At 51.6% G+C, this 24545-nt stretch overlaps 1 protein-coding gene and 1 long non-coding RNA gene across 5 annotated transcripts in view; both read left to right on the forward strand.

Annotated features, from left to right (window-relative positions):
* LOC134176039 (uncharacterized) overlaps positions 1-12751 on the forward strand; it is a 172675-nt gene extending 159924 nt beyond the window's left edge. For 3 of the 4 annotated variants that reach the window (XR_009969230.1, XR_009969229.1, XR_009969232.1), the window contains exons 6-9: positions 5922-6047; positions 6385-6544; positions 8413-8552; positions 11906-12751. This is a non-coding gene — a long non-coding RNA (uncharacterized LOC134176039). The remainder of the gene's footprint in view (positions 1-5921; positions 6048-6384; positions 6545-8412; positions 8553-11905) is intronic. The other variant, XR_009969231.1, reaches the window with a different exon arrangement.
* Positions 12752-14221: 1470 nt separating this feature from the next.
* Positions 14222-24545, forward strand: part of SMAD6 (SMAD family member 6) — a 40356-nt gene continuing 30032 nt past the window's right edge. Inside the window, exons 1-3 of the mRNA XM_062601723.1 lie at positions 14222-15715; positions 17840-17896; positions 19969-20046. Coding sequence (XP_062457707.1) covers positions 14926-15715; positions 17840-17896; positions 19969-20046 — 925 coding nt within the window. The 5' untranslated portion in view covers positions 14222-14925. The remainder of the gene's footprint in view (positions 15716-17839; positions 17897-19968; positions 20047-24545) is intronic.

Here is a 24545-nt window from a genome sequence, read left to right on the forward strand (position 1 = left end):
TATAAAATATCCTTCACATGCCTCGTTCCACTGGGATTCTGCAGTGGTTTGAGCACTACTGGCTTTTTTCACTCCATATTTCAACATATACCCCTTATGACAGACAGCAATGTGCCTTTCATCAGGTTTAGCTCTCGGGTTAATTTTACCTACAGAGGAAGAATAAGCTGTAAACATCCCTGCGAGAGGGGCACTGAAGCCTGAGATGAGTTTGGGGAGTTACAGGATTACAAAATGGCATGAATTTTAGTGACAGTGCAAGGTATCCGCTTAATGACAACGTCAAGTTCCAGCAGTTCCAGTAAGGAAGTTTTATAACAACATTAAATCTGGGATAAAAAAGGATTATTGGCAGGCGTGAAGGTTTGGGGAAAAGGTTTGTTCTAGTTCCGAATACAACAAACGGCTGACAGCTTTTCTGGGAAGCGAGGATTTGAACAAGAATGTTGGTTTGGTTGAAGGCACGGTTGGGTTTGCTCTCAAAACCCTGCAGCATTTTAAAAACACACCAAAATGTCACTTAGAAACGGCGATGATTTCAACACAAGTGTCCAAGTGCTTCATTTTGAAGCGCACTGAATTTTCTTCTCATAGAAATCCAGCATCCACCTCATGAGGAAGTGACCATCCTTGGGCTGGGGCATGTCTCACACAGCTAATTTTGAATCTTTAACTGAAAATCACTCATCTGGGTGGAGGAGCACATAACCCATCAGGAGGGCGAGCTGGCGCTGGGCACCAGGTAGGCTGCAAGGCAAATGAACTCATTATACCACAGGCTCGACAACTTCTTTTGCTCCCTTTGAACACCACAGAATTCCTACTTGTTAGTCACTATTTATACAGTTGCACATGGATTCTTTCTTAAGCATTCACATATTTTATGATGTTAGGAAAGACTTTTAAGATGCAAAAACCCTGATGTTTTTAATGAGTTTAACAATAAACAGGCAGCGACTGAAGCGTGCGCAGTCCTCAGGTCAAACCCATGCTGAATTTCCACTGGCCTCAGCACAGGGTAGCTTCAAACCCACACTTTCACTTCCAAATCATGCTGAGCTGGTGAAAACAGAGTTTTTGACTGATGCTTCACACAGAAATAAAGAATTTGGGAGTGCTGGGGGTCACTTGGAGCTTGCTCATCAGCGTGTGCTGGGCGCTGCTTTGGTTTTGATGCAGAGGAACACTTTGGTTTGATGTGTCCTGCTGGCATCCAGCGCGGTGTGATGCGGAACTGGCAGCAGAGAACTTTCTTTACATGCCTTTATGTTGAACTGGGGCAGCTTAATTGTTACTCAATGAAAGCACAAATCTGCAGCAGAGCCATCGCACCCACTCCAGGGAGAGGAGCTCAGATTAAAGAGCTGGCAGGGAAAGACCCTTACCCAAGGGCAGGAAGATCATTCAGAAATAGTCATAAAACACAAGATGAATCTTTAAATATTTATTAAAAACAACGTTTGAATGTTAATTCCCCCTCACACATCACCCGTGAAAGCGATTCTAGGGATGAGGAAATGAAACCACAAAGCCAGTAAGTGATTTGCCTGAGGCCTCAGCCGTAAATCAGGCTCTGAACTTGAGATTAGCTCTTTCTGCTCCCTCCATCCCCCTCTCTGTGATAAGGCAAAGGGCTGAACTTGTGCCCGCATTCCCCGGAATGCCATGCAGGATTGATGCTCATCCAGGGTTCAGACTGTGGCTCTGCAGTGAGATGGACCCTGCAGTGAGATGGACCCTGCAGCTTCATGGGGAGCACTGGGGAGCAGCTGTGATCACGTTCCTTCTCCTGAATGCTGTCACTCTGAGATGAAACTTGTCTTCTCCAGCCTTGAGCATTTTCACAGCCTTATCAATGAAAACACACCCAAATTTAATTAGGTCGGTTATTCTGTGTAATTATCAAAGAACCCTAGGATGGTTTGGGTTCAAAGGGATCTTAAAGCTCATCTAGTTCCAACCCCATGCCATGGGCAGGGACACTTTCCACTAGACCAGGTTGCTCCAAGCCCCATCCAACCTTGCCTTGAAATCAGTGGGGAAAAGTGATTGGTATTGCCAGTTTTGAGCTGAAAAAGAGTTTTTAAGTCTTTCTGATTTCACCCAACTCTTTGGTGATTTCTCCCTTGGGTGGCCCAAGTCCTACATGGGCAACCATGAGGCCACCAACAGATCAGGAGCCTCGCTCTTCTCATGGAGACAAACACAACTATCTCAATTCCCTTTTGCAAGTTGGTGGAGCCTCACGTGGCCCCGGTGAGCATCCATGAGCATGGATTTGGATACCCAAATCCACCTGGGTGTCCAGGCTGGGCGACCATCCCTGCACAGTGCCGTGCCACGCAGCACGGATGTGCCTGCAGAGCCTCATGCTAGACACGCTTCCTCCTGGGGGCTTCTCCAGATAATTCCCTTGCATATTAAAAGTTGTTTACCCTGTGCTTTAAAGCAGGATGCTTCCCTTATCTGCAAGCAGAGCAAATTCCCCCCAGTGCCTCCGTGCCGTCATTCCTGGCCTGCTCCTGACTCCTGAGCTCGCTCAGTGCTGGTGGTGGCTCTGCGTTATCTCCTGTCTGCAGCGCAGACAGACCCTGCCTGGAGCAGCCTCCAGGCTCTGCAATACCAAGACCAATGTCTTCAAAGCCTGAAAATTGCTCTGTAATTTGAATCTTTAACAACACATGGAAAAATCTTCAGGAACTGGCCTGTATCATGTCTCCGAATGGCTTCATAAATACAACACTGAGGAATTTGGATACTCTCATCTGTGTCCATGATGGATGTTTGCATTCTAAGACAGAAATGCATTTGCTGCTTTTCCTTACCTCTGCAAAGCAGCTCAAATCCACTGTGCAGCTCCTTTTCCTGCCCCTTCCTTACCTTTAACCCCTGTCCCATGTCACTGGTGATTGCACCCAAACCAAAGGGCTGGGTTAGTCCCTGTCACTAGTTTCTGAGTCATTGGGCTCCGGTGGCTCCTCCTGGGCCACCATGAGGAGGAGGTTGTTAATCCCCCATTCCTATCAGTCTGAGACAGAGAAAAGCCACATGCAGAAAGTTCAGATACGAAAAAAGAAGCTTGATGGAATGTATTTATCTGAAAACAATAGAGTCTGGATGGAAAATCAGTGTTTTACACCAATCATGTGGTTGCTGTTAATGTTTTCCAAAACACCCAGAGGTACCTTGTGTGTTAATAAGAGCAGCCTGTACTCTTTCGCTTAAAAAGCAAAATGTGCATCTCTGCACCTAAAACTGCTCTTGTCTTGACGCCCAGATGGCTGCCAGAGGAATTTCCCATTCCCCCAGATCTGCAGTCACGGGGCTTGATTTCAGCCCAAGATGCAGCAGCAAATATTTATGGTTGCGTTTCAATGCTTCTTTTCCATTCCCTTCCTTAAAGCAGGAGAATGTCCTGAAGTGTGGATTGAGTCTGAACTGTGGCCCTTGCAACCCTCCTCTGCTTTTGGCTGCCCTGCATGGGCTGAGGTGCCATCCCTGGAGCCAGGTGCAGTGCCGGTGGTACAGCGGTGGGACGATGCTGGATGCTCCCAGGCAGCGCAGGGCGGTACCATGGGCTCCAGCCAGGTTTAACCAGGCAAAGGAGCAAACCCAGAAGAGAGCTGCTGCTGCAAGGAGGAATTGTTTAAAGCTGCTCCAGCAGCAAAGGCCAAGCTGGAGGGTTCATTTCCTCGGCCGTAGCGCTGCTGCAGCCCCAGAATCCCAAGATCCGCTGATAGCAATTGAGCAAGGATTTCCATTTTTGGTGCGAGCTCAGACTTAAAATAGACAGTCTTGAGCGAGGAAGAAACTCTGTTGACAGAACATAGGGAACATTCCTCAAGTGTACTTTTGCAAAGGACTATCTCTGTCTTTAATCTCCTTGCCGTTTCCTGCAGGTCTCCCGGGCCCAGCTTCCCTCTCATTGTTAGTGGCGCTTTTGGAAATGACCTCAGGCAGTTTGCAGTGACTGGCGACCCACGGTCAGAATGACTAACCCAGTCTGTCTCCATCCCTTGGACATGTCCCATTGACTAAATAAATGACAGGCACTGACATGTGAATAGAAACAAAAACAGCCTGACAAGTGAAATCTTAACTCTTTGGAGCAAAGAGTCTGGATGCCCCTTCAGCCTGACAGCAAAGCGGAGAGCAATCACTGCAAACAGTGATGGCAAAAGTGCATCGAGCCTCCCCAGCTGCTCAGGACACATGCAGATGGGGCAGACAAACACCTCTAATATTAGTTTTAATTGTTGAAAATTGTTTTCTGAAGCTTTTTATCTCAGCACATCTTTAATTAAAAGTGTGGCTGTGTGTTTACGTGGCCCTTCTGTGTCTGGGTTCAGCATGAGTAATTTCATTGAATGCTATAAGCAAGGGTTAATGATGAGAAAGCCTGTCACAGGATCTTGGACTTATACTGTACATCGTCAGCTCTATAACTTGACATAGGTGAGCTTATATCTGCTTCCAGCCTACTGCACAGAAACACCCATAGGACAGATGATCCTGGTTCCCCCAGGCCTTCATGGAACCTGCCAGCATCCACTGATGTCAGCTTTAGGAGGGATATAAGGGGGATGTAAGCTCAAAGGCAGTGCATGTATTTCTAGGTCTCCTATAGGCCACCAGCACTGGGTGCTGTCATGCTTCAAGGCCTCAATTCCTCCTCTGAATCCCCGCTAACACATTTTGCTGAGCTCTCTCCAGCCCCAACCCCAGCTAAGCGACACCAGTCTGAGAACATGCCACGCCATCCCAGCGTGATATGGTTTTTGTAGGGCCCAGACAAGCTGCCTTTGCAATCTAACAATAGTTTTACCAAGAAGAATAGAATTGCTGTTAATAAGCTACATTTGTGGATTTTTTTGGTTGGAAAAGTAGGAAAGTATTCTCTTTAATATAATCAAAATCTATTTGCAATGCTGTAATGACAATAATTAATAATGCTGCTTAGCAGTTATTAGCACTCCGTGCATTGTTAGGATGTCTGCATTAGCTAAGGTTTAATAACGAGGTTCATATAAATCCAAAAGAAGAAAATAATGATATGGGGAGTGGTTGTGGAGCTGTGGTCTGATGGCTTCTTGCTTTAATGTAAGTAACAAATAATTCCCTCTGGCTCTCAGCATTTGTGGATAAGGCCATAAAAAAGGAAGGGAAAAAAAGGAAGGAGGAAACCTCAGCTAATAAAAATGCCACCCCTGCTTTACGACTCGGGGAGGAACGTTTGTTGTTTGGCTAATGGCGAGATTAATAACTTGTGTTGGGGTGGTTGATGTCATTCTCTTGTCCTGTGTGTCGAACATTTGCCTTGAGAGTATGGGGACTGTACTGGCAGCATGCTGTTCCTCAGTACAAGGCATGGGTGAGCCAGGGGGTCTTTGGCACAAATGGTGACCAGTGCCACAGCATGGGGATGTGGAAGCAGGAGCAGGCTGCAGCCCTCAGTTGGAGGTGGCTTTGGGAGGTGTTGGCAGCTCTGTCAGCTGAGACAAAAATGATGTCCTAACTTGGGGATTATTCTTTTTAATGCAACACAATTTGATAGAATCATGGAACAGTTTGGATTGGAAGGGACCTTAAAGCTCATCCAGTTCCAACCACCTTCCACTAGAGCAGCTTGCTCCAAGCCCCTGTGTCCAACCTGGCCTTGAGCACTGCCAGGGATGGGGCAGCCACAGCTTCTCTGGGCACCCTGTGCCAGCGCCTCAGCACCCTCACAGGGAAGAGCTTCTGCCTAAGAGCTCATCTCAGTCTCCCCTCGGGCAGGATAAAGCCATCACCCTTTTGCCTTTTTGGTCTCAGTTCATCCACAGCTGATGATCGTGCATTAATCATCATTTACTCAGTAGCCAAAAAAAAGAGGCTGAGAGGTAAAAAACACTCACTTCATGTAAAATGTCATTTGTTATGAGGTATCTGCTCCAGTCAGTGCTCCATCCTCTTGTTCTCATCCCACATTGTGCCTGGATAGCCTGACGGGCCATAGGAAGCCTTCTGCTGTTTCCAGACATCGGGACAGTTTTGCATCCCTGTGCCAGGTCAGTTGTAGCATGGGCTGGACTTTGGGTAGAGTGGGTAAGAGCCAGCATGCGGGGTCAGGCTGTGGAGTCAGGCATGGTCCCAGGTAATCATCTGTGTAAGAAGGTAAACAAGAGGTCAGATTTTGGCTGGGACCTATCCAGGGAAGGTGATCAGGGCTACCCCACTTACACCCCCCGAGGGCTTGGCTGCTAGAGACACCTGGCACCAAAATAGCAGTGAGAAGGTTTAGTGCTGAACTATGGAAAACCCCAGTTGTGGCTCCAAAAGGACGTCTGGGGTCTGCAGGGGAGACCTGCACCTCCAGGGCTGCCTGACTCAGCATTTCATCCACAGGTCTGTGCCCATGTACTGGCAGCTGGGGTGGCTGCCCAGCAGGGAGACATCCTGCTGGCACCCAGGCTGCCTTAGGGAAGAAGCTGCTGCTTCTGATCATCTCTGAGATGTTGGAGCCAGCAGTTTCCTGGACAGAGATGTCTTCTCAGCACTGTTCAAGGTACAGCAGGACCGACCCTGCAGGGTGCCTGCTCAGAGAGGAGTTTCTCATTCCATGGTGTGGCAATGGGATGGAGAACATCCCCTGGAGACCTGAGTGGCTTCCAGCCACCACCTCCTTTCTCAGCAAAGCCTGCTCCATGTGCTGGGTGTCTAAGAAGCAACTGTGCTACTGCTGGGTCAAACTGCATACTTCTGTATCCTATTTAAGGATGATTTGCTCTCAGTAACACCCAGCAGTGCCAATGACTTTAGGGTCAGCTCCTTTCCTCCTTAATCCTGCTTTCTATTTTCACGTTCTTCTGCATGAGCAAGCCCTGGAGATCCTACAGCCAGCTGCCAGCAGAGATACTCAAAAACACAGTTTTGGAGCAAAAAGAGATGTCGTTTTGGTACTTTAGAAGTGATTGCCTCTGGCTACCTTCAGTCCAGGCTCAGACCAGAGAAGACAGTATTCTCTTTCTCCCATAATGATTTTCATATCCCCATTTTGAGGTTGCAAGCAGTTGGGGGAAGCTGGTGTCCTGGGACCAGCTTTTGAAGCTGCTTTCAGCCTTGCTGCTTTCAGCCTCTCCAGCCAATGACTCAGTCACTATTTCTATTCTCTTCCCACTTCTGTTCCTGCTTCTCTGAAGTTTTGGTCAGTGGCAGCAGCTTTTGCTAATGTTTTGTGGCTGCTTCTCTCCGCGTTATTATTGGAGATGCCTATGAAATAACAGAGCTGCTCTTTAAGACACTGCTGCACCACTGCAGAAAATATTTACCAAAGCTGTGGTAAGCAGCTCTTTACTGGAGTGACTGGCGTCTGCTCTGAAGCGCACCAGACGCCAGTCACTTCAGCAAAAAGCTGCTGCAACAGAACAAATTGCCCAGGGCAGCAGATCTTGGGAAAGGAGGAAAGCCAGCAGCCCCGTCTGTCTGCCTTTGTGTTTTCTAAGGCAGAAAAATTATCTTTTTACAAGCCTGCCCTAGTTGGCTCTGACCAGCTCTTCCCAGAAAATACCATCATAAATAGAAGAGCAAACTATTGCATAAACGGACAGGTTGCCATTTATATCTGACCTTTCTCAGCTCTTCTTTGATGGCTTCGTCAACCGATGCTTCCTTCTCGTCCAGCCCCACCGTGCTTTTAGCTCCTGCTTCTAGGAGAGCACCACTGGGCACCACAAACCTCAATTAAAATCCATTTTGGACATAGGTGTAGGCTCCCTCAGCTCTCTGGCCCAGCTCCAAATAGAGTAATCCTTTTCTTAATCCTGCCCTCCCAGGGAACTTCCAGGTTTGTGTTTGCAAATTGTATGGGTAAATATGGATAGGGGGAGATGGATTTACTTTTAAAGACTCTGGGCTTGGCATATTACACACCGTTTGTTGCTAGACCAGCCTGGTGGCAGCACCACACTGGTTTCCTTCCTCAGATAGACCCTTTCCAGCTCCAAAATGACAATTCACCAAAGCCAACCCAAAAAACAGTAAAGGGCAGTTTCATAACTGGGTGTTATCTGCCTGGAAAGGGCTCCAGAGAGCAGACTGTCTCCACAGGCTGCTGAATAAATGCTGATAAAAAGGACAAACTCCTGTATGTTTGTTATGGGTGGTGTGGCTTTCAGATGTATCCTCTGGTGGATGCAGGCAGTTGGGATTCCCTTCCTATTTGAACACAGCATCTGGTTTATGTGATATTACTTGACTCCTATAGTCAGACCAGGGCAGGAGGAGTTTAATGGCAAAGCCCTGCTGTGCTGCCTGCAACTGGGGAAGGACAGAATGGGGCTGAGGTAGATGCTATGAGTTGTTGTGGGCCTAGAATCCCCTCTTCTCTCATGCAAATGGATGGCTGGACTGAGCATGTGCATCTCTCTCCTGCAGGAGTCTCAGAGGCTGCACCATCCTTGCACTGGCTGAACATGACTTCTCCTCCCCATCCACTTCATCTTGCACCAGTACCTGCTTGTGAGAACCCTGGGAGCCAGCCATGGTGCTCACATTGGATCATAATGGGCCACAAGGTAGGATGTCTTCCTGGATAAAGCACTAGATTAAGGCCTAAGAGTCAATGTCTTCATCCTGTCCACCCCCATGCCTCATTTTATCTGATTATTACTTCAAAGTGACATAGAAAATCACTGTCAATGGCATTGGGAAAGACACTGGAAGGTTTGGTGGTAGACCTTCCCCTGCATCAGCAGCTTTGTTCCAGAGCACAGAGGAGTAATGATGCCTGGCAGTCACTCCTGTGCCACACTGGTGGTCAGGAGATCCACATCCTGCAGCTGTCAAATGAATCTGTAAAGCAGAGGTAGGGTCACAAGATTCTGTTGCTTTGAGGAATCACAGCTTTGCTTTCCAACCCCAAGAAGTCCTCAGAAACCTACCTCTGGAGGAGCAGTGGCCTAACCTCCCCCATCTTCTCTACAGCACTCACTGAGTGCATACAGCAGTTAAGGAACTTCTGCCCTCAGTCATCCTGGACAGAAGCGCAGGGTTGGAGCAGTTTTGAGGTGTGACAGCAGGGGAACCTCCTCAGAGGCTGGTCCTGTCCCCATGTGCCATTTGTCCTCTCCTAGATGCCAGTAGCAGGGACGGGACTGGAACTATCAATTAGCAATGTTTCACTGAGCATCCAGCCAACAAAGCCAACTCGTAGCTACTGGGCACAGGACTGGCAGTGGCCAGTGGCTGCTCTTCCCTCACTGATACCAACCTCCTGAGCCAGCAGCAGTTCTCAGCAGTTGTTGGTCTAATCCAGTGTGCTCAGTGGGGAATAATACAGGGGATAGTCCTGGTCTTGTGGACTGGCCTGACTTGTGGTTCAGTCCCTGTTCATCCTGACCCAAACCAGGGAATTGAACCCAAGACCCCGTATCTCAGATGGGTGCTCTCATCTCCAGCATCCATCTCCATCTCATCTGGGCTTTTTCTCCCCAAATAACAATGACTTATAAAGCTGCATCCGAGAGAGAAATGAGGCTGCAACCACCCATAGAGCTGAGTCTTCTCCTGGGATTCAAGAGTCCATGTCCCTGCTCCAAGCAAGGGGCCTCTCCTGCAGCAGGGACCACTATGGATGGGTGCCATCACCCACAGCTGAGGACCTGTTGGGAGATGAATGTACCTCCTTGGGTTTGACTAGAAATCCAGGCTTGGGCCCAGGCAACCTTTCCAAGCAGCACTTTGTGGAAGTCATTTGCAACCAAAAAAAAAACAAAAAAAAAACAAACAAAGTTTTGGCTTTACCAAACGGGCATTTTCTGACACAAGAAAACACATTGTCAAAAATCCTTCCCAACCATTCTGCTGGGATTGTGCTCTTTGCCATCAGTCCCCAAGGCTGGAGCGCTGGGGTGTTGAAATGTTACTACAGCCCTGGAAACTGTGAGTCAGCTTGTCCCCACCCACAGCAGATACTGGTGGGAAGGGCCTTGAAAAGCCTGGAAACTCCTGCAGTTTTTGCCTTGTGGAGTTTCCATTAACCCATTAACATTAATTTCAGGTCCAGTGAAACGCGGGTTTTGGTGAATTCCCATTGGATTTTGTCCCTTTTTCGACCCATCCCCTTTGTGATTCTGATAAATGTTGGAGGATATTTAATTTCTTTTTGTCCCTGAGCAATTTGGCTGCCGTGGCCCCAGTTCACCCCCCAGGCCCTGTGGGACAGGTTGGACCTAGGCAGCAAACGCAGCATGCGCCGTGGTGCCACCAGATCCAGTGGGGATTTGGCTGGGATCGCTGGATGGCAAAACTTTCATCCCACTTGGAGGAAAGGTGCCAACACAAACTTTGCCAGTGCAGAGCCCTCCGGATCGCTGTGCTGGGATATAAATGCATTGATGTGGGCATCTCCTGGCAGGGAGGAAGGTCATACAGAGGTGTCCCAGGAGACGAGGGGCTGCTCTGCTCCCCATTGGGATGCAGGCAAAAGCTGCACGGGAGCACGCACACAACTCAGAGCAGTCTGTGCAAACCACTGACCTCAGGCTATCTCGGAGCCATCTACACACTGCATTTATTGCCAACTGGAAAACACATGGAGGTAGCAAACCCCAGGTCTTAACAGTGTACGGTGATGTGAAACAACCCACAGTGTGTTCCCCTGACACGTGTCCTAGGAGTGGTGGCAAAGGATGGCTGCAACAGGAGCCCTGAGGAGCTGGGATGGGCTTTGCTGTAGCTGCAGCCCACCCGGGATGGAGGCAGACACTGAGGTGGTGGGGTGGATCACATCCTCTGCATCAAGGATTTCATGGTGCCAAGCTCTGGGAGCACGGAGCCCAGCGGTTGTGAAATTCCCCATGAAGGAAAATTCTTCAAACATCTATTTTTTTAACAACTTTGGATTTATCAGAATGCCTTGTTCTGATTTTAGCTCTTTCCATTTTGAAGACAGTCCAAGGTCCTATCACAGTGTGTTACCACACAGAATATAACATTTGCAAGGGTAAAATGAAAAGTCGGTTTGAACTGGAAAATCACGGCCATGTCATTAAAACAAAGGAAATGGGACATTCTGATGTTGTCAAAACCTTTTTTCTCTGGTTCCTTTCAAAATCAGCTTCCAGCAAAACCAGCCTGATTTTATGAGGCGGTTTAGTTCTTGGCAGAACCCCTCGCTCTGGCGCAGCAGTTCCGTTGTGGTTTCTCTGGTGGGGCTCATACACTCCATGTCCCTGTCCCCAGGCTGTGACATGGGGGTGCAGTGTGTCCCCAACCCTCACTGCCCCACAGTGGGATTCCCAGCTCAACCCCATTTTCAAAGCGTTTAAATAATCTACAAATCGAGCCATCAAAGCATTATTTAAATGGCCATTATTCATTTTGGGCTTTAACCTCTGCATCCTTCTCTTTGACCGGAAATGTATAAAATACTAGAGATAAATAAAGCTGAAAATTATTATAAGATTAGTTTTCCTTACTGAAAACCCAGTGCCTGCTGATGCCTCTGACCCCACAGGCATGGACACAATGGCAACCCCCAGCCATAGACTGGCTCTGGAACGAGACTGGTGCTGATGCCCTTTCGGCCACCCACCATCCTCTCAGACCCAAGAGGGTTTGGCTTTATATAGTACCTGGGAGATCCATGTCAGATAAGCCTGGCAGGCTTTCAAAAGCTTCTCCCTAGCTTTTGTGCCAAGTCCTATAGGATGTGTTCCAGAGCATCTCCCAGGAATGTTTGTTATTACAAGCAAAGAAAAAGAGGTGGGGGAAAAAGAGACAGTGAAAGAGCACATTGCTGTTAATTACTAGAAATCCTTTAGTAACCAACATTACTAAAAATTATATGTGCATTATGACAAGTACAATTGAGTGTTTTGTTTTCCTTGCCCACGTTAGTGCAAGGAACAATGTGCTCTTGTTGCAGGAGCTGGAATGGGTGGCACTGGAGGGGGAAATCAGGGCTTCTCCATCACATACCTGTGCCCGCAGAGATGGTCGGCATTCCATGAAAGCTCCATTGTTCTTCATGCCATGCTACACGCACTATGATTATATAGTGTTGGATAAGCAGTAAGACGTTGAAATAATAACCTATCCTTAGTTTAAACAGTGCTATATTTATGTGTATTTAAATGTGGGTAATTGCACATTTGTGACATACTGTAATTTGGCTGGGAGTCTGTAAATATGATATTGGAAAGAAAAGCGTCAGCTGCATTTAAGGGGTAAATGCTGGGGTCATGCAGGGCATATTGATCAATGTGGATATTAAACAAGCTTTGGAACTTCTCTGGAGCAGCCTAGGGATGGGCAGGGATCCTGCCTGGGTCCAAGATCCAGGAAATCCTAATTCCTGCTTCCATGTCTGAGAATCTTTATTTTCAGCCCTTCCATGACTTTCAACTTAACTTGTGTTCATTCCCTAATGCAAAAAGAAGCTATTAGGATCTTCCTAACACAGTGAGACATCAGCTGACTTTTGTAAATAGCTCTAAATGGTGATAATGGTGATGTAGGTGCAAACTGTAGCTGCTCTGCAGGTCAGTGAGAGCACAGGGCCATGACGAACATCATTTCCACCCAAAGTGAGCCAGTGCCCAAATAACATCACCTGGTTTTACTGCAGAAAGGGCAAGGGAAAAGGAGCTTTGGTCAGTTAAGGGCAGAAGTAACCCTGAAGTCAAAGACCTATGGATGTGTTACCTTCATGTTGGTGCAAACACCACTGGGTCCCACATACAGGTTTTAAATGGGGTATTTTGCCATCCCTTACGTAGTTGATGCACGTGAATGAAGTTGGCTGTAAAAAAATGTACTAACTTAACCAAGTGTATTGGGTGTTTTCCTGCAGGTTTGGGGAAATGTGGACATCAACCTTTGGCTATGCAAAGATACAAGGAAAACGATGAACATCCAGGTCTGACTGCAGTTTCTTGGTTGAAATACTTTTATTGGTTTATTTTGGGGGTGTTTTTTTCCCTGCTGATCAGCTGCAGGGAAATAATTGCTGAGATTCATTTTCACTCATCACTGACAATTCCCCGTGGGTTCCCGGGCTGAGCCCCCAGACAAAGCTCCATCACTTGCTATTCCAGGTTCCCACTGGCCCACACCACGCTGCTTTCCACGAGCGAGGGGAATGTACCCCCCAACCCCCCAGGATCGAGCCCTGCAGCCGGTGCCTCCGGAGCGTGTCCCTGCCACGGCCAAAGGCTGCTGTGCCCGTGGGACCTCCTCGTCTGAACCCCGCAAGAAGAATCGGTTTTTTACGGTATTTCATTCAGTTTTTAATTAACGGGGGGGGGGTGGGGGGGTGGGGTGTCCCATCCCCACCCGCATCTCCCACAGGGGCACCCTCCTCCCTCCCTCCGCGCCGCCGCCGTTCCCACCCGGCCGCGTGGGGCGGGACGCGGCGCCGTGCCTCCCCGTCGGCCCTCCCCTACCCCCGGGGCCCCCGCTGCCGGCGGCCTTGCCCCGCCGCTGCAGCCGCCCGTCCGTCCTGCCCCAACCCCCCCCCCCCCCATCCCCCGAGGCCGCGGCCGGGGCACCGGGCGGGCACAAGGACCCTGCGCGGCGCGGCCCGCGGAATGTCTTTCATTCACGGGCACGCCGCGCCGGGAGGCGCTTGAGGGGGTGGGCGGTGCCGGCTCGGCGTCCGGACCAATAAGCTGTGGCGCTGCCATGACGTCACGCCGCGGGGGACCAATGGGTGCGCGCCGGGCCTGAACTTTTGCCGCGGCGGACAAGTTGATACATCGCGGGGGTGTGTCCCGCCGCGGCGGCTCCGGCGGGGGGGGAGCGGCTTTAACCCCTGCGCTGCCGGCGCGCCGCCCTGACCTACTTTCCGCGGGGCTGGGGGCCGCGGCGGGACACAGCCCCCCCGCTTCCTCCTCCTGCCATCCCCGGTCCCCGCTGGTGGGAGGGAGGGAAGAAGGGAGGGAGAGAGGGAAGGGCGGCTGGTGACGGGTGTGTGTGTGTGTGTGTGTGTTCGTGCAGCGGGGCTCGTGTTCCTTTAAGAGCTCGGAAACCCGATGCGGTGTTTGCGCAACGCCCGGTGCCGCGCGGAGCCGCCAAAGTGTCTAGACTGGCACATGATGGGCGGCAGCCAATCCCGCCGCCGCTCGCGAAGGGGCCCCGCGAGCGCGCGCGCGCGTACCCCCTCCCTCCCTCCCTCTTCCCCGCCACCCCCCTTTTCACCCACACACACCCCCCACCCCCCCCCCGTCAGCCACACAAAAGCCAGCGGAGGGCGGGGGGGCGGGCGCGAGCGGGCGCGCCGGCGGGAGCCGTGCGCAGGGACCCGGCGGGAGCGGAGCTGGAACGAGAGCGGGAGCGGGCAGAGAGACCCCGCGTGTGCGCGGGCAGCGGCCGCGCGCGGGTCTCGCCCTTTTGCTGCTTTTGATCATTTTTTACCTTTTATTTTTTTTTAAATAATTTTTCTGTTTTTTGAACGATTTTCGGCCGAACGGAACCGGCAGCTCCGAGCGCGGAACCCGGCGCCGCTTCCACCCATCTTCTCCCAGCTCCCACCTTGTACGGTGGAGCAGCCGCGGGGCGCAGCCGAGCGCTGCCCCGGGCTCCCCCCGGCCCCGTCCCCGCGTTGGCAGCCGATGTAGGGCACGGCGCGGCGCGCCCGAGCCCCAGCGCCGCCACGGGAGCGGCCCCGCACCGCCCGCGGGCATCGGCGCAACCCCGGCGGCACCGTCTATGCCCGCGCTGCGCTCCCTCCCCCGCCGCCTTCCCCCATGGTGCGGCCCCCGCCGCGGGCCGTCGGCGATTCGCTGGGAAGGGCCGCGGGGAAACGGCGGCGCCGGGAAGTGCGGGCAGGCTGCGAGGGCGGCGGGTCTGAGATGAGATAGAGCCGGCGGCGGAGCGAGGAGCCCCGCGGAGGGGGGGGGGGGAAGCGGCGGAGAGCGACGCGACCCCCGGCCGCCCGCGTGTCGTATGTTCAGGTCCAAACGCTCAGGGCTGGTGCGGCGACTTTGGAGGAGCCGCGTCATTCCGGACAGGGACGGCGGAGATGGGAGCGCCAGGAGCGGCCACGACCTCGGAGCCACCGGTAGCTGTAAAATCCCGGAGAAAAACCCTTCGTCGGAGATCCGCGCGGTAGCGCGCAGCCTGCTGCGGGAGGCGGAGGAGCGGCGGGGCGAGGCGGCGCCCCGCGGGGACCCCATGGCGGAGCGGCGCGGGGCCCGGCTCCGCTCCCCACCGCGGCGGGACGGCGCCGGCGGGGCGAGCCCGCGGCGGGCGCCGGAGAGCGACGGTCGGACCGTGACCTGCTGCCTCTTCAAGGAGCGGGAGCCGGGCGGCCCCCAGCCCCCGGACACAGACACCGTCGGCGGCCACCCCAGCCCCGACGGCGCGGCCGACGGCGGCTCCCCGGAGCGGCGGGGCCGGGAGGCGCGGTCGCGGCTGGTGCTGCTGGAGCAGGAGCTGAAGGCCGTCACCTACTCGCTGCTGAAGCGGCTGAAGGAGCGCTCGCTGGACAGCCTGCTGGAGGCGGTGGAGTCCCGCGGGGGCATGCCCAGCGGCTGCGTGCTGGTGGCCCGCACGGAGCTGCGCCTGGGGGGACATGCGGCTCCCCCCCACCTCCTCCTGGGGAAACTCTTCCGATGGCCCGACCTGCAGCACCCCGCCGAGCTGAAACCCCTCTGCGAGTGCCAGAGCTTCGGCGTTGCCGACGGACCCACCGTCTGCTGCAACCCCTACCACTTCAGCCGCCTTTGTGGGCCAGGTGAGGAGCGGAGTCGGGGACCTTCTCTCCCCCGTGATTTGGGGCATCTGGCCCCTTCCTCGGCTTATTTGAACCCTGGGGATGCTCTTGGCTCCGGGATGGCATTCTCCCCCTCCCCAGTTCCCACTTCTGCTTAAAGAGCCCCTTTTCCTCCCCGTCCCGCGGAGGTTCCTCCGCTGTTGAGGTGCAGGAGGGGCCATAACGGGCCGTTCGCGTCCTGCCGGCGCCAGCCTGGCTGCTGCCGCTCGGAACGGGGCCTGAGGGGGCCGCGGGGGATGGCCCGAACTAGCGTGGAAGCGCCGGGACCCGGAGCACATGCGTTCCTTGGGCAGTGCTTTACAGCAGCGACCTGCTGACGGTCCCTTTCTTGGCAAAACCTCGGTTTTTGATTATTATTTATTATTACTTGTTTTGCAATCCGGGCTCCTGCCACGCTTTGCATCACTTCTCTCAAAGAAACTTCTGTGCTGGGCGTGCTTCTCCCGGAGCTCGCTTAGGGGCTGGAAGCAGCTCTTTTTTTGCTCCGGTTGGTGTAGAGCGTTTGGAGGAGCCCTGCGTGTGTTTTGAAGATGGGCAGAGTTTTCCCAGCTCCTTCCCTGCCGCCGTGGTGGTTTTCCCAGCGGTGCAGGGCTGCTGTGCGCAGGAAGTAGTAGGAGCAGAGCTTTATCGAGTGGCTCTTTATCGTTTTGATAGCGGGTGCCGGTGCCAGGGTCTCGTCCGCGCCTGCGGGGCGCTGGGGATGGTGGAGGGAGCCCGAGAAAGCCCTTGATGCCCTTTTCCACAAGTGTTTGTGTGGCTCGCTTTGAAAACCATCTATGTTCGTGCAGGCGATGCAGCTGAACGGTGTGAAAATGCCTCGGTGCTTGGGGTTGGTTCCCCGTGGCAGCGGGACTGGCTGTAACATGGCACTGGCCCACTGTGCATGGCACAGGTTGGGATGTTATATCCAGATTGGGACATTGGCACCCTTATGTTTTTTTCTTTTGGGAAGCTCTTAAGGGCCTTGTGAGAAGAGCATCTTGATGCTGGGCAGCTTGCTCGGTTATGGGGGATGAGGAACCTTTTCTTGGAAGCCATAAATGACCACAGGCCATCCCAGAGTCATCACATGGGTGATGCTGAGGTGGTTCTTGGTGAGCTAACCCGAGTTGGGCTGAGTGCTTTTGGTGTGTGGGAACTGAGGAGCACACCCTTGTTCCAGTAGGCTGGGGTCAAGGTGATGCCATTGACTGCTCAGTGAAGTCAGTGTGTGCTCAGTGCTGGTGCCATGGTACAGCCAAGCCGGCTGCAGTCCTCAATTTTAGCAGGTTGTAATTAAAGAAACGCGTCACCACCATAATTCAGAAGGAAAGAAAAACTAACCGGAGCATGAAGTTGATGGAGGACCTTAGTCAGCCTTTTGTATGGCCTTGACTCTTTACAAGAGCAGCAAGGGCTTGTTAGATGACCAGAACACTTCTAAGAGTTTGCTTAACTTTAAGTCCATGACTGCTGATGTGCTGCTATTTAAAGCTGAGTGTGTGCTTGGGAGGAGGGTGGAGGTGGGTGGAGGTCAAGGGGAGCAGGGTCATGGGGAGGTCTGGCCTCTGCTTCCGAGCCCCTTGAGTGCCAAGGGGTTCCTTGGGATGGACCGGAGTTACTTGGATTGGCTGAAGTCAGTCTGGTCTCTGGCGTCAGGCTTCATGTACCAAGAGAGGAGCAACTTTTTACCGCCCAACACCTTATTTCAGTCCTTGTAGTGTGTTTGGGGAGCTTCTGTGAAGCCTGTGTGTGTTTAAACTGTGGTTGGAGGGTCAGCTCCCAGAGCAGATGATGTAAGCATCATTCTTTGGGAGCCTCGTGCCATTTTGTGTGCTTCAGGTTGTGGGGGCCCATGCGGGGAGACAGGGCAGGGGGTGCAGGGGAGAACCACAGCACTTCCAGTAGTAACCCCCCCTTTGAAAGGTCAAGGTGGACCCCCCATTCTTCGAAGATTTGGAAAATTCTTGGCTTTGAGTTGCTTCCAAGTGGGTTTCCTTCCACTGGGTGTTTACAACCTTGGAAGAGCTCCTACCCTGACAGAGAAAGCGCCAGGGTTTCATTGACAAGCTGAGCACAGCACTAACATTAAGTTTTGTTTTCCAGAGTCTCCACCGCCTCCCTACTCTCGGCTGTCTCCTAACGATGAGCAAAAGCCACTGGGTACGTGTTTTGTCTCTTTTGATCTCCCGGCACCTCTTTCATGGCGCAGCCCTGGTGTTACTCCTAAGACATCCCTACGTGGCACAGCAGGCAGAAGCCAACAAGTCAGGGTTTTATGGCTGCTCATTATTTGTGAGCAAGCATCAGCTGACGGGTTTAAGGAGTAAATGGATGTGGGTTTATCAGCTCAAATTGCCATGTAGACACATGCAGATCTTCCAAAATAACACGAAGCTCTATTTTTAATGAAGCTGTAATGAAAGGTTTGCAGACATGATGTTTTGTCTGCGTGGGTAATCTGCGGGATGATTGGGCGCAGGGGGAGTGGGAGCTCCTGGGTGCCATTTCCATACAGCCTTGGCTGCACCCTGAGGAACCAGCTATTACCCTTCCTCTGCTTATTAAAATGAGACGTGAACTCTTTGAAACTCGGCGCTGTATAATTTCCGAGTGATGTTTCACTTTTCATGGGGAATTATAAGTGTTACTTAAAATGAAAGCTAGGGAAAGTGGCTTGCTTGGGTAGGCATGAAGGGAAGGCTCCCAGAGAGCATGGCAAATCAGCCTTGGATCCTGGGCTACATGGTGCGTGTGTGTGTTGTGAATTGGCATCACTGCATCCTGACCAACCCTTCTCAGCACCCACTTCTTGCCCAAGTAAGCGGGAAGATGAAGGAGGAAGTATCTGAAAGGGGCCTATAGGGATTCTGGGGAGGGACTCTTCATTAGGGACTGTAGTGACAGGACAAGGGGTAACGGGTTAAAATGTAAACAGGGGAAGTTTAGATTGGATCTAAGGAGGAAATTCTTTCCTGTTAGGGTGGCGAGGCACTGGAATGGGTTGCCCAGGGAGGTTGTGAATGCTCCATCCCTGGCAGTATTCAAGGCCAGGCTGGACGAAGCCTTGGGTGGTACGGTTTAGTGTGAGGTGTTCCTGCCCATGGCAGGGGGTTGGAACTGGATGATCTTAAGGTCCTTTCCACCCCTAACTATTCTATGGTTCTATGAAGGGAGGAATCCCACATCCCTTTTGGGTTTCTTGCCAGGATTGGTGCAGAGATGGCCACATCTGGAGTGGGGGGTTTCTCCCTTCATCCCATAGTCGGTGGCTCTGATTTACAGGGCAGGTAATGACCAAGGTGAGCCGCTTTTGCTCGCCATCAGGTAGGGGTGGAGAGGAGACGGGCAGGATTTGCCAGGGAGGTAGGAACGGACAGCGCAGTACCTGCCTGTCCCACCCAGCCCTTAGGGAAGGCAGGAGCTGCCCAGTGCCAAAGGTGAGTCCCTTCCCTGCCTGGCCTGGAGCTGCCTGCAGCCGCTCATGCACCCACTGTGCACACTCCTATTGCAAGGGACCAGCTCTTTCACCACCGCAGCCAGCCTGTGGGACAGGGCAGGGACCACAATTTCCTGCAGAGCAAAGCTTTCTTTGGGTATTTTGTTCAGTGTGGAGGCAAAAAAAAAAGGCATTGTCCCTCCCTGTGCTCCCCCTTCCAAGTTAATTCCGTTTAGAAACTGCTTGTGCTGCAGGGAGAGGTGATAGCGAGTGACACGTGACTTTCTTGAAACAACAACCAGGGACTGAAATTTGCTTCACTGGCTTGTTGGATTGGAAAAATAATAGTTAATCTGTGAGCAAACAGTTGAGCACTTAATTAGAGGGGTGTAAGCAAGAGAGAATAACAAAGACTCTTAACTTGTTAAAACAAAGTTTCCTTCGCTTCAGCAAAGAGGAAGGAAGGAAGGAAGCAAGAATAAACAGCTTCAAGAATTTTAATGGTGATAATTAAGTATAGTAACTAGGAGCTGTTTAGAGGCTTAATGTAACTTTACCCAGTAAGCACCAAGTTCCTACTTGTTTGATCAACTTAACTGCAGTTATTTTTGTGGTCGAAGCAACTCGAAGTTTGCATTTGCGTGGTAGAGGTACGAAGTTAATCACTGCTTTCTGGCCCGGTGGAGAATTCCTCCTGGGGAGGTGGTGGGAAGCTGAAGAGCCCCAGGTGCTCACGCAGCGCTTGGAAACGCAGGAGGACTAAAAGTGCCTTTATTTTTTTCCCTTTTCCTTCCAGATCTATCAGATTCCACGTTGTCTTACACTGAAACAGAGGCTACAAACTCGCCCAACGTCACGCCTGGAGACTTCTCAGGTTGGCACACATGATCTGCACTGGGGAACTCATGGCTGGGGCTGGATAATGGGACAAGATACGGGGTTGTGGTACTGCTGTTGGTTTATATTCTTGGTGTGAAAAGAAGGGAAAGAAATAGCAGTGATTTGAGTTGATCCTTCAGAGACATCTGCGCCCTGTGGCTTGTGGTAAGATGCTGTTCATGGGACGAGTGTGCTGGGACATCTGGGAGGTGACCATTGAGCCATGTGTGTCCCCTGTGGAAGCCACTTAGACATGTGGTGGCATGGAGATGCTGCTTTGTGGTGGTTCTTGCATTACCTGTTGGGTCCTGGCCCTGCTTTCACGAGCAGGGCTCTCAGCTACAGTGCCATTGAAGCTCCTGAACAAAGCTTTGCTTAATTAGGTTCTGATTTTTGCTCTGCCCCACCCCTGCAGCCTTTCATTCATTTAATGGTGCTCTATGAGGCCTAGGGTGATTTTATGTCTGAGCAGGTAGAGTTGGGGCTTTCATTTGCTTGGCTTTGGGCTGTGGCTGTGCTGATCCTTTCACTTCTTTCTCCCCTGGGGTCTCATCCCAGGCTGGGGGCTGGCTGCATGGGGGGCAGGAGGGACCTGTCTGTGGGACCACGTTTAATTTCTATGCAAGAAATGACCTGGTTAATGGTCTGAGAGCTAAGATGGAGATGCACATCCTCAGTGAAGCCCCATGTGCCTCCTTCAGTGGCTGAGGTGGGCTGTGTGATGGGGTAAGAGTTGGACCTGTCAGTGCTGAGTTGCTGGATTGCTGAGCCCAAGGATGGGATTTGCTGCTCTCTGGGAGATGATAAGTTGATGATGGTGGAGGGGACCCTTGGGGTACTGATCCGTTAGCCATGGCTTCATTATTGTCATCCCTTGTCATTACCTGCCTGCAAAAGTTTGTGGCTGGTTTAGCGAGACCTGTGACTTCCTTGGGATGTTTTAAGCTGATCCCAACTCCACAGCACTTTAAAGAGCTTTTAAACGACATGGCACTGCAGTGTCATAGCATGGTGGTGCTTCCTCCTGGGATTTTTCCTTCTTCTCCTTTAAGGTCCCCCTGCCGCCGTGTGCTGAATCCAGCGTGCCGACCCGCCTTGCTTTTGTTGTGCTGCCAAGTGTCCATAGCAGGGGAACAATTGATAGCCAGGAGCTGGATCATTCAGGGTTGTGCTATAATGAATAAGTGTTTGCAATTCCTAACAAACGTTCCTCTGGCTGGATACACGTCCGTAAAGCTCCCCATGCCCATGGCTTTTATTGTAACTTGATAATTGCCATTAATTACAGCAGCCGAGATGGAAAACCGGGGTTCCTGAGGATGTAATGGGTTCGCTTCTCTCGCAGCCGAGTCCTTTATGGGACATCTGGTGGGTTTTCTGGAATAGAAGAGGGATTTTAACTTTTCCTTGAACAATATAATGATAACACGTGACTGAGATTGGGCTGAAATCGGATCCTCCTCTCCCCCTGTGTAGTTTCCAATGGTGTAACTTCTAATAAGAGTCTGGGGCTCTGTGATTTATTTTTCCCTAGTGCTCATGATTGCTGAAAGAGGGTAAGAGCCTTGCTGCAGTTAACCCATACTTGTCATCACAAGGAGCTAAGAGGAAAAAAACCCACTCAGGCTCCAGTCTATCTGCCACATTTCAGCTTGTTTATTCTCCGTTTCAACTTATTTAATAGGTCTGCTTGAAATGTAGGCCTGCATAAATGATACCCAAAGCACGTGGTCTTCCCAGCCTCTTCTTGTGAGCACTCAATGTGCGTTTAACTCCCGTTCCAAAAATAAGTACGTTTTGGATCTAGCATCAAGCCACTGTTATTTATTGCTTCGGCTTTGATCATCAAAAAGGCTTTTCCTACTAAAACCACAAAATTCAATTTGGGATAACAAAGAGAACCATTCTTCTACTGTTACTTGTTTACTTGATGAACTTCTAAACAGGAAGTTTAAGCATGGAGTCGAAAGATCACCTCTGTCGTATGGATGAGTTGAAAAGAAAAGCCCTCTTTTTGAAGTTGACCTTTTCATGGTTATAATACTGCTCCTAAATAGGAGAAACTCTTCCATGAGCTAGCATGCTCTCTGTGAGATTTGGAGTGGCAGTCAGTGTTAACTGGAAGTACACGCTGTGAATGGTTGTGCAGATGCAACCTTTGGTGTCGTGAACCGGATTGAGGGATGATACCCCAGAGTCCTCTTCATCTGAGGTTCAAAGGATCTGGGTCATGAATGAGGCTGGCTGCCCGAGGATCAGCGTCCAGCCACAGCATTTCTCTCAGACTGGGGATGCTCCTCATTTTCCAGTGATGTGCAATGGCTTTGGGTGGGTGGGAGAAGCACTTGGAGGTGTTTGATCCCCGAGTTCCCCTCTTCCAAGCTCGGGCAATGTCACATTGAGGCTTGCAGGAGTCCAAAGAGGGGCTCGATATCTTCCTCATGGCCTATTCCTGCAGCCATGTACACCTGGGGAGCAGAGGTGGAGAAAACCTGTGGTGGGAGCTGTACTTCGAGCCCATGCCTTCCCCTGGCCGGGGTTGTGCCAGTCCCTGGGTGCTGGCAGAGCCTTGGCCGGAGCCGGCGTCCCTGCGGCTCCCCCGGCCGGAGCCAGGGAAATAGCAGGGAAAGGGCAGAATCCAGCAGGGCAGAAACCAAAGCTCAGCCCCGTGACTCAGAATTGGTGGAACATTTGTAGTAAGTTTTTTTCCCTTCCCCTCAGACTTGGCTCCTCCACTGCGTGCCAAGAAGCTGCTGTACCCGTTAGACTTGCCAGGCTTGTAGAGAGAGGCCTGGGCTGCTGCTGCTGCTGCTGCTGCTGCAGGAACTGGTTCAGGACAGTGGGGACATGCTGGAGCAGATGCTGTGGGCCACAGGCTTTGGAGCTGCCTGCCTTCCCCTAAACCCCACAGGGCTACCCCTCACCTTCCTCGGGAAGGACCCTGCAATAGCCCCATTTTCAGAGTTCCCTTTGCACAGCTTGCTGCACTGCTCTGTTTAAAAGCCCCGTGAAGCAGCAGCCAGAGTTCTTGATAGTGGTGGCATGAAATTCTAGAGGTCCTAAGGACTGTGCAGGAGGGGAAGGGTTGGGTGCAGGTAGGAGGCTGGAAGGTGGTGGTGCTGCTTGGAAGCCTCCTGCGGGTGTCTGCTGACTTGATCATTGCTCGTGGTCATCACTGCAGGTCTGGAGCAGCTTGTCCATCGTCTAGAGAGGGCAGAGATACTGGGGCATCAGTTTTCTTTGGAGGAATAATCAGTAAGGGTGAGTCTCTAGCTGTAGGAGTGGATGGGTAGTGATGGGTGCAGCTTGTTGCTCACCTCCCCAGCCACCATGCAGAGGTCCCATATGGGTTGGGTGTCTCCGCAGAACTCCCTTAATGTCTCCCTTAATGAAGACTGTGCCTGGAGCAGTCAGTGCAAAGCTCTTACAATAGCTATTTTTCCTCAAAATGAGCCACTCATCACTAGAGCCTGTCTCATGTGTCCCTACATGCCTGCTCGATACTCCAAGCTCAATTTGGAATTAAACCAGTGTTTGCACAGAAAATCTCATTGTTCATATGGAAATGCCTTTGTGCAGGGATAGTGCCTGTGAGACTTGAGCCTTGTGTGTGGTGGGGTTTTCCAAAGGGAAGGGGCTCCCTGTGTGTGTGTCTAGTTCTGCATCCTGCGCTTGGTCCTTCTGCATGGACCAGCTGAGCTAGTGGTGAGGGTGACTTGATGCTAGGTGATGCACCCAAGCAGAGAGAAGTGCTAGGAGGGAATGAATGAGAGCTGAGGAGAATGGGGACAGCAGGGGCTGGTAAAGGGGATGTTGTACCAGCAGCAAGAGGCTTTGCAGGAGGCCAGGGAAGATGCTGCTTTAGATTTTTCCTTGGAATACTACTTATTTTTTACTTTGAACTCAGTTCAGTTCCCATGTGATAAACTCTTCAAGAGTTTCAGCTCTGGTGAACTCATTTGTAGCTGGGAATGTGCATCTGAAAGAAGGAATTGTGAGTTGGTGGTTTGTTGGAGGGGTGAGTAATTCCTCTCCACACTTGGTGCAGCAGGGAGCAGTACCTGAGAGTAGAAGTGCACGTGTGAGCCTGCTCCAGGCAGCTCTGCTCAAGTCTAGGAGATGGGGGGCTCCATGTAGAGATGAGCTTTGCTCAGCGACTTACTCTGTGCTATCCCCACCAAAGTTGTTGGAGGGTAATTGTGAATAAACAGAGAGAAGAAGCAAAGAGACCAAATGGGTTGGAGCTTATTTAAATGATCCTGGACTTTTCCCAAGGCTTGGGAAGGTGAAATTGCTTACAGGGCAGTGGTGAGACTGGGGGATGTTGGATTTGGGAAGCAGGGTCCCTGTACCCCTGAAGGGAGGAGGAAAGCAGGACCCTGCCCATCCATCCCAGCTGATGACTCAGCCCTGCTGAAGCAATGCCATGGTTCCGGAGCGAGAGCCTGAGGGTTTCTTCTGCTTCCAGCAATATTTAGGATGAACTTCAGGAAG

This window comes from Pezoporus occidentalis, unplaced genomic scaffold, assembly GCF_034315485.1.
Source record: "Pezoporus occidentalis ecotype Australia unplaced genomic scaffold, CSIRO_AGI_Poc_V1 ctg72, whole genome shotgun sequence".
In the NCBI taxonomy this organism is placed as follows: Eukaryota; Metazoa; Chordata; class Aves; order Psittaciformes; family Psittacidae; genus Pezoporus; species Pezoporus occidentalis.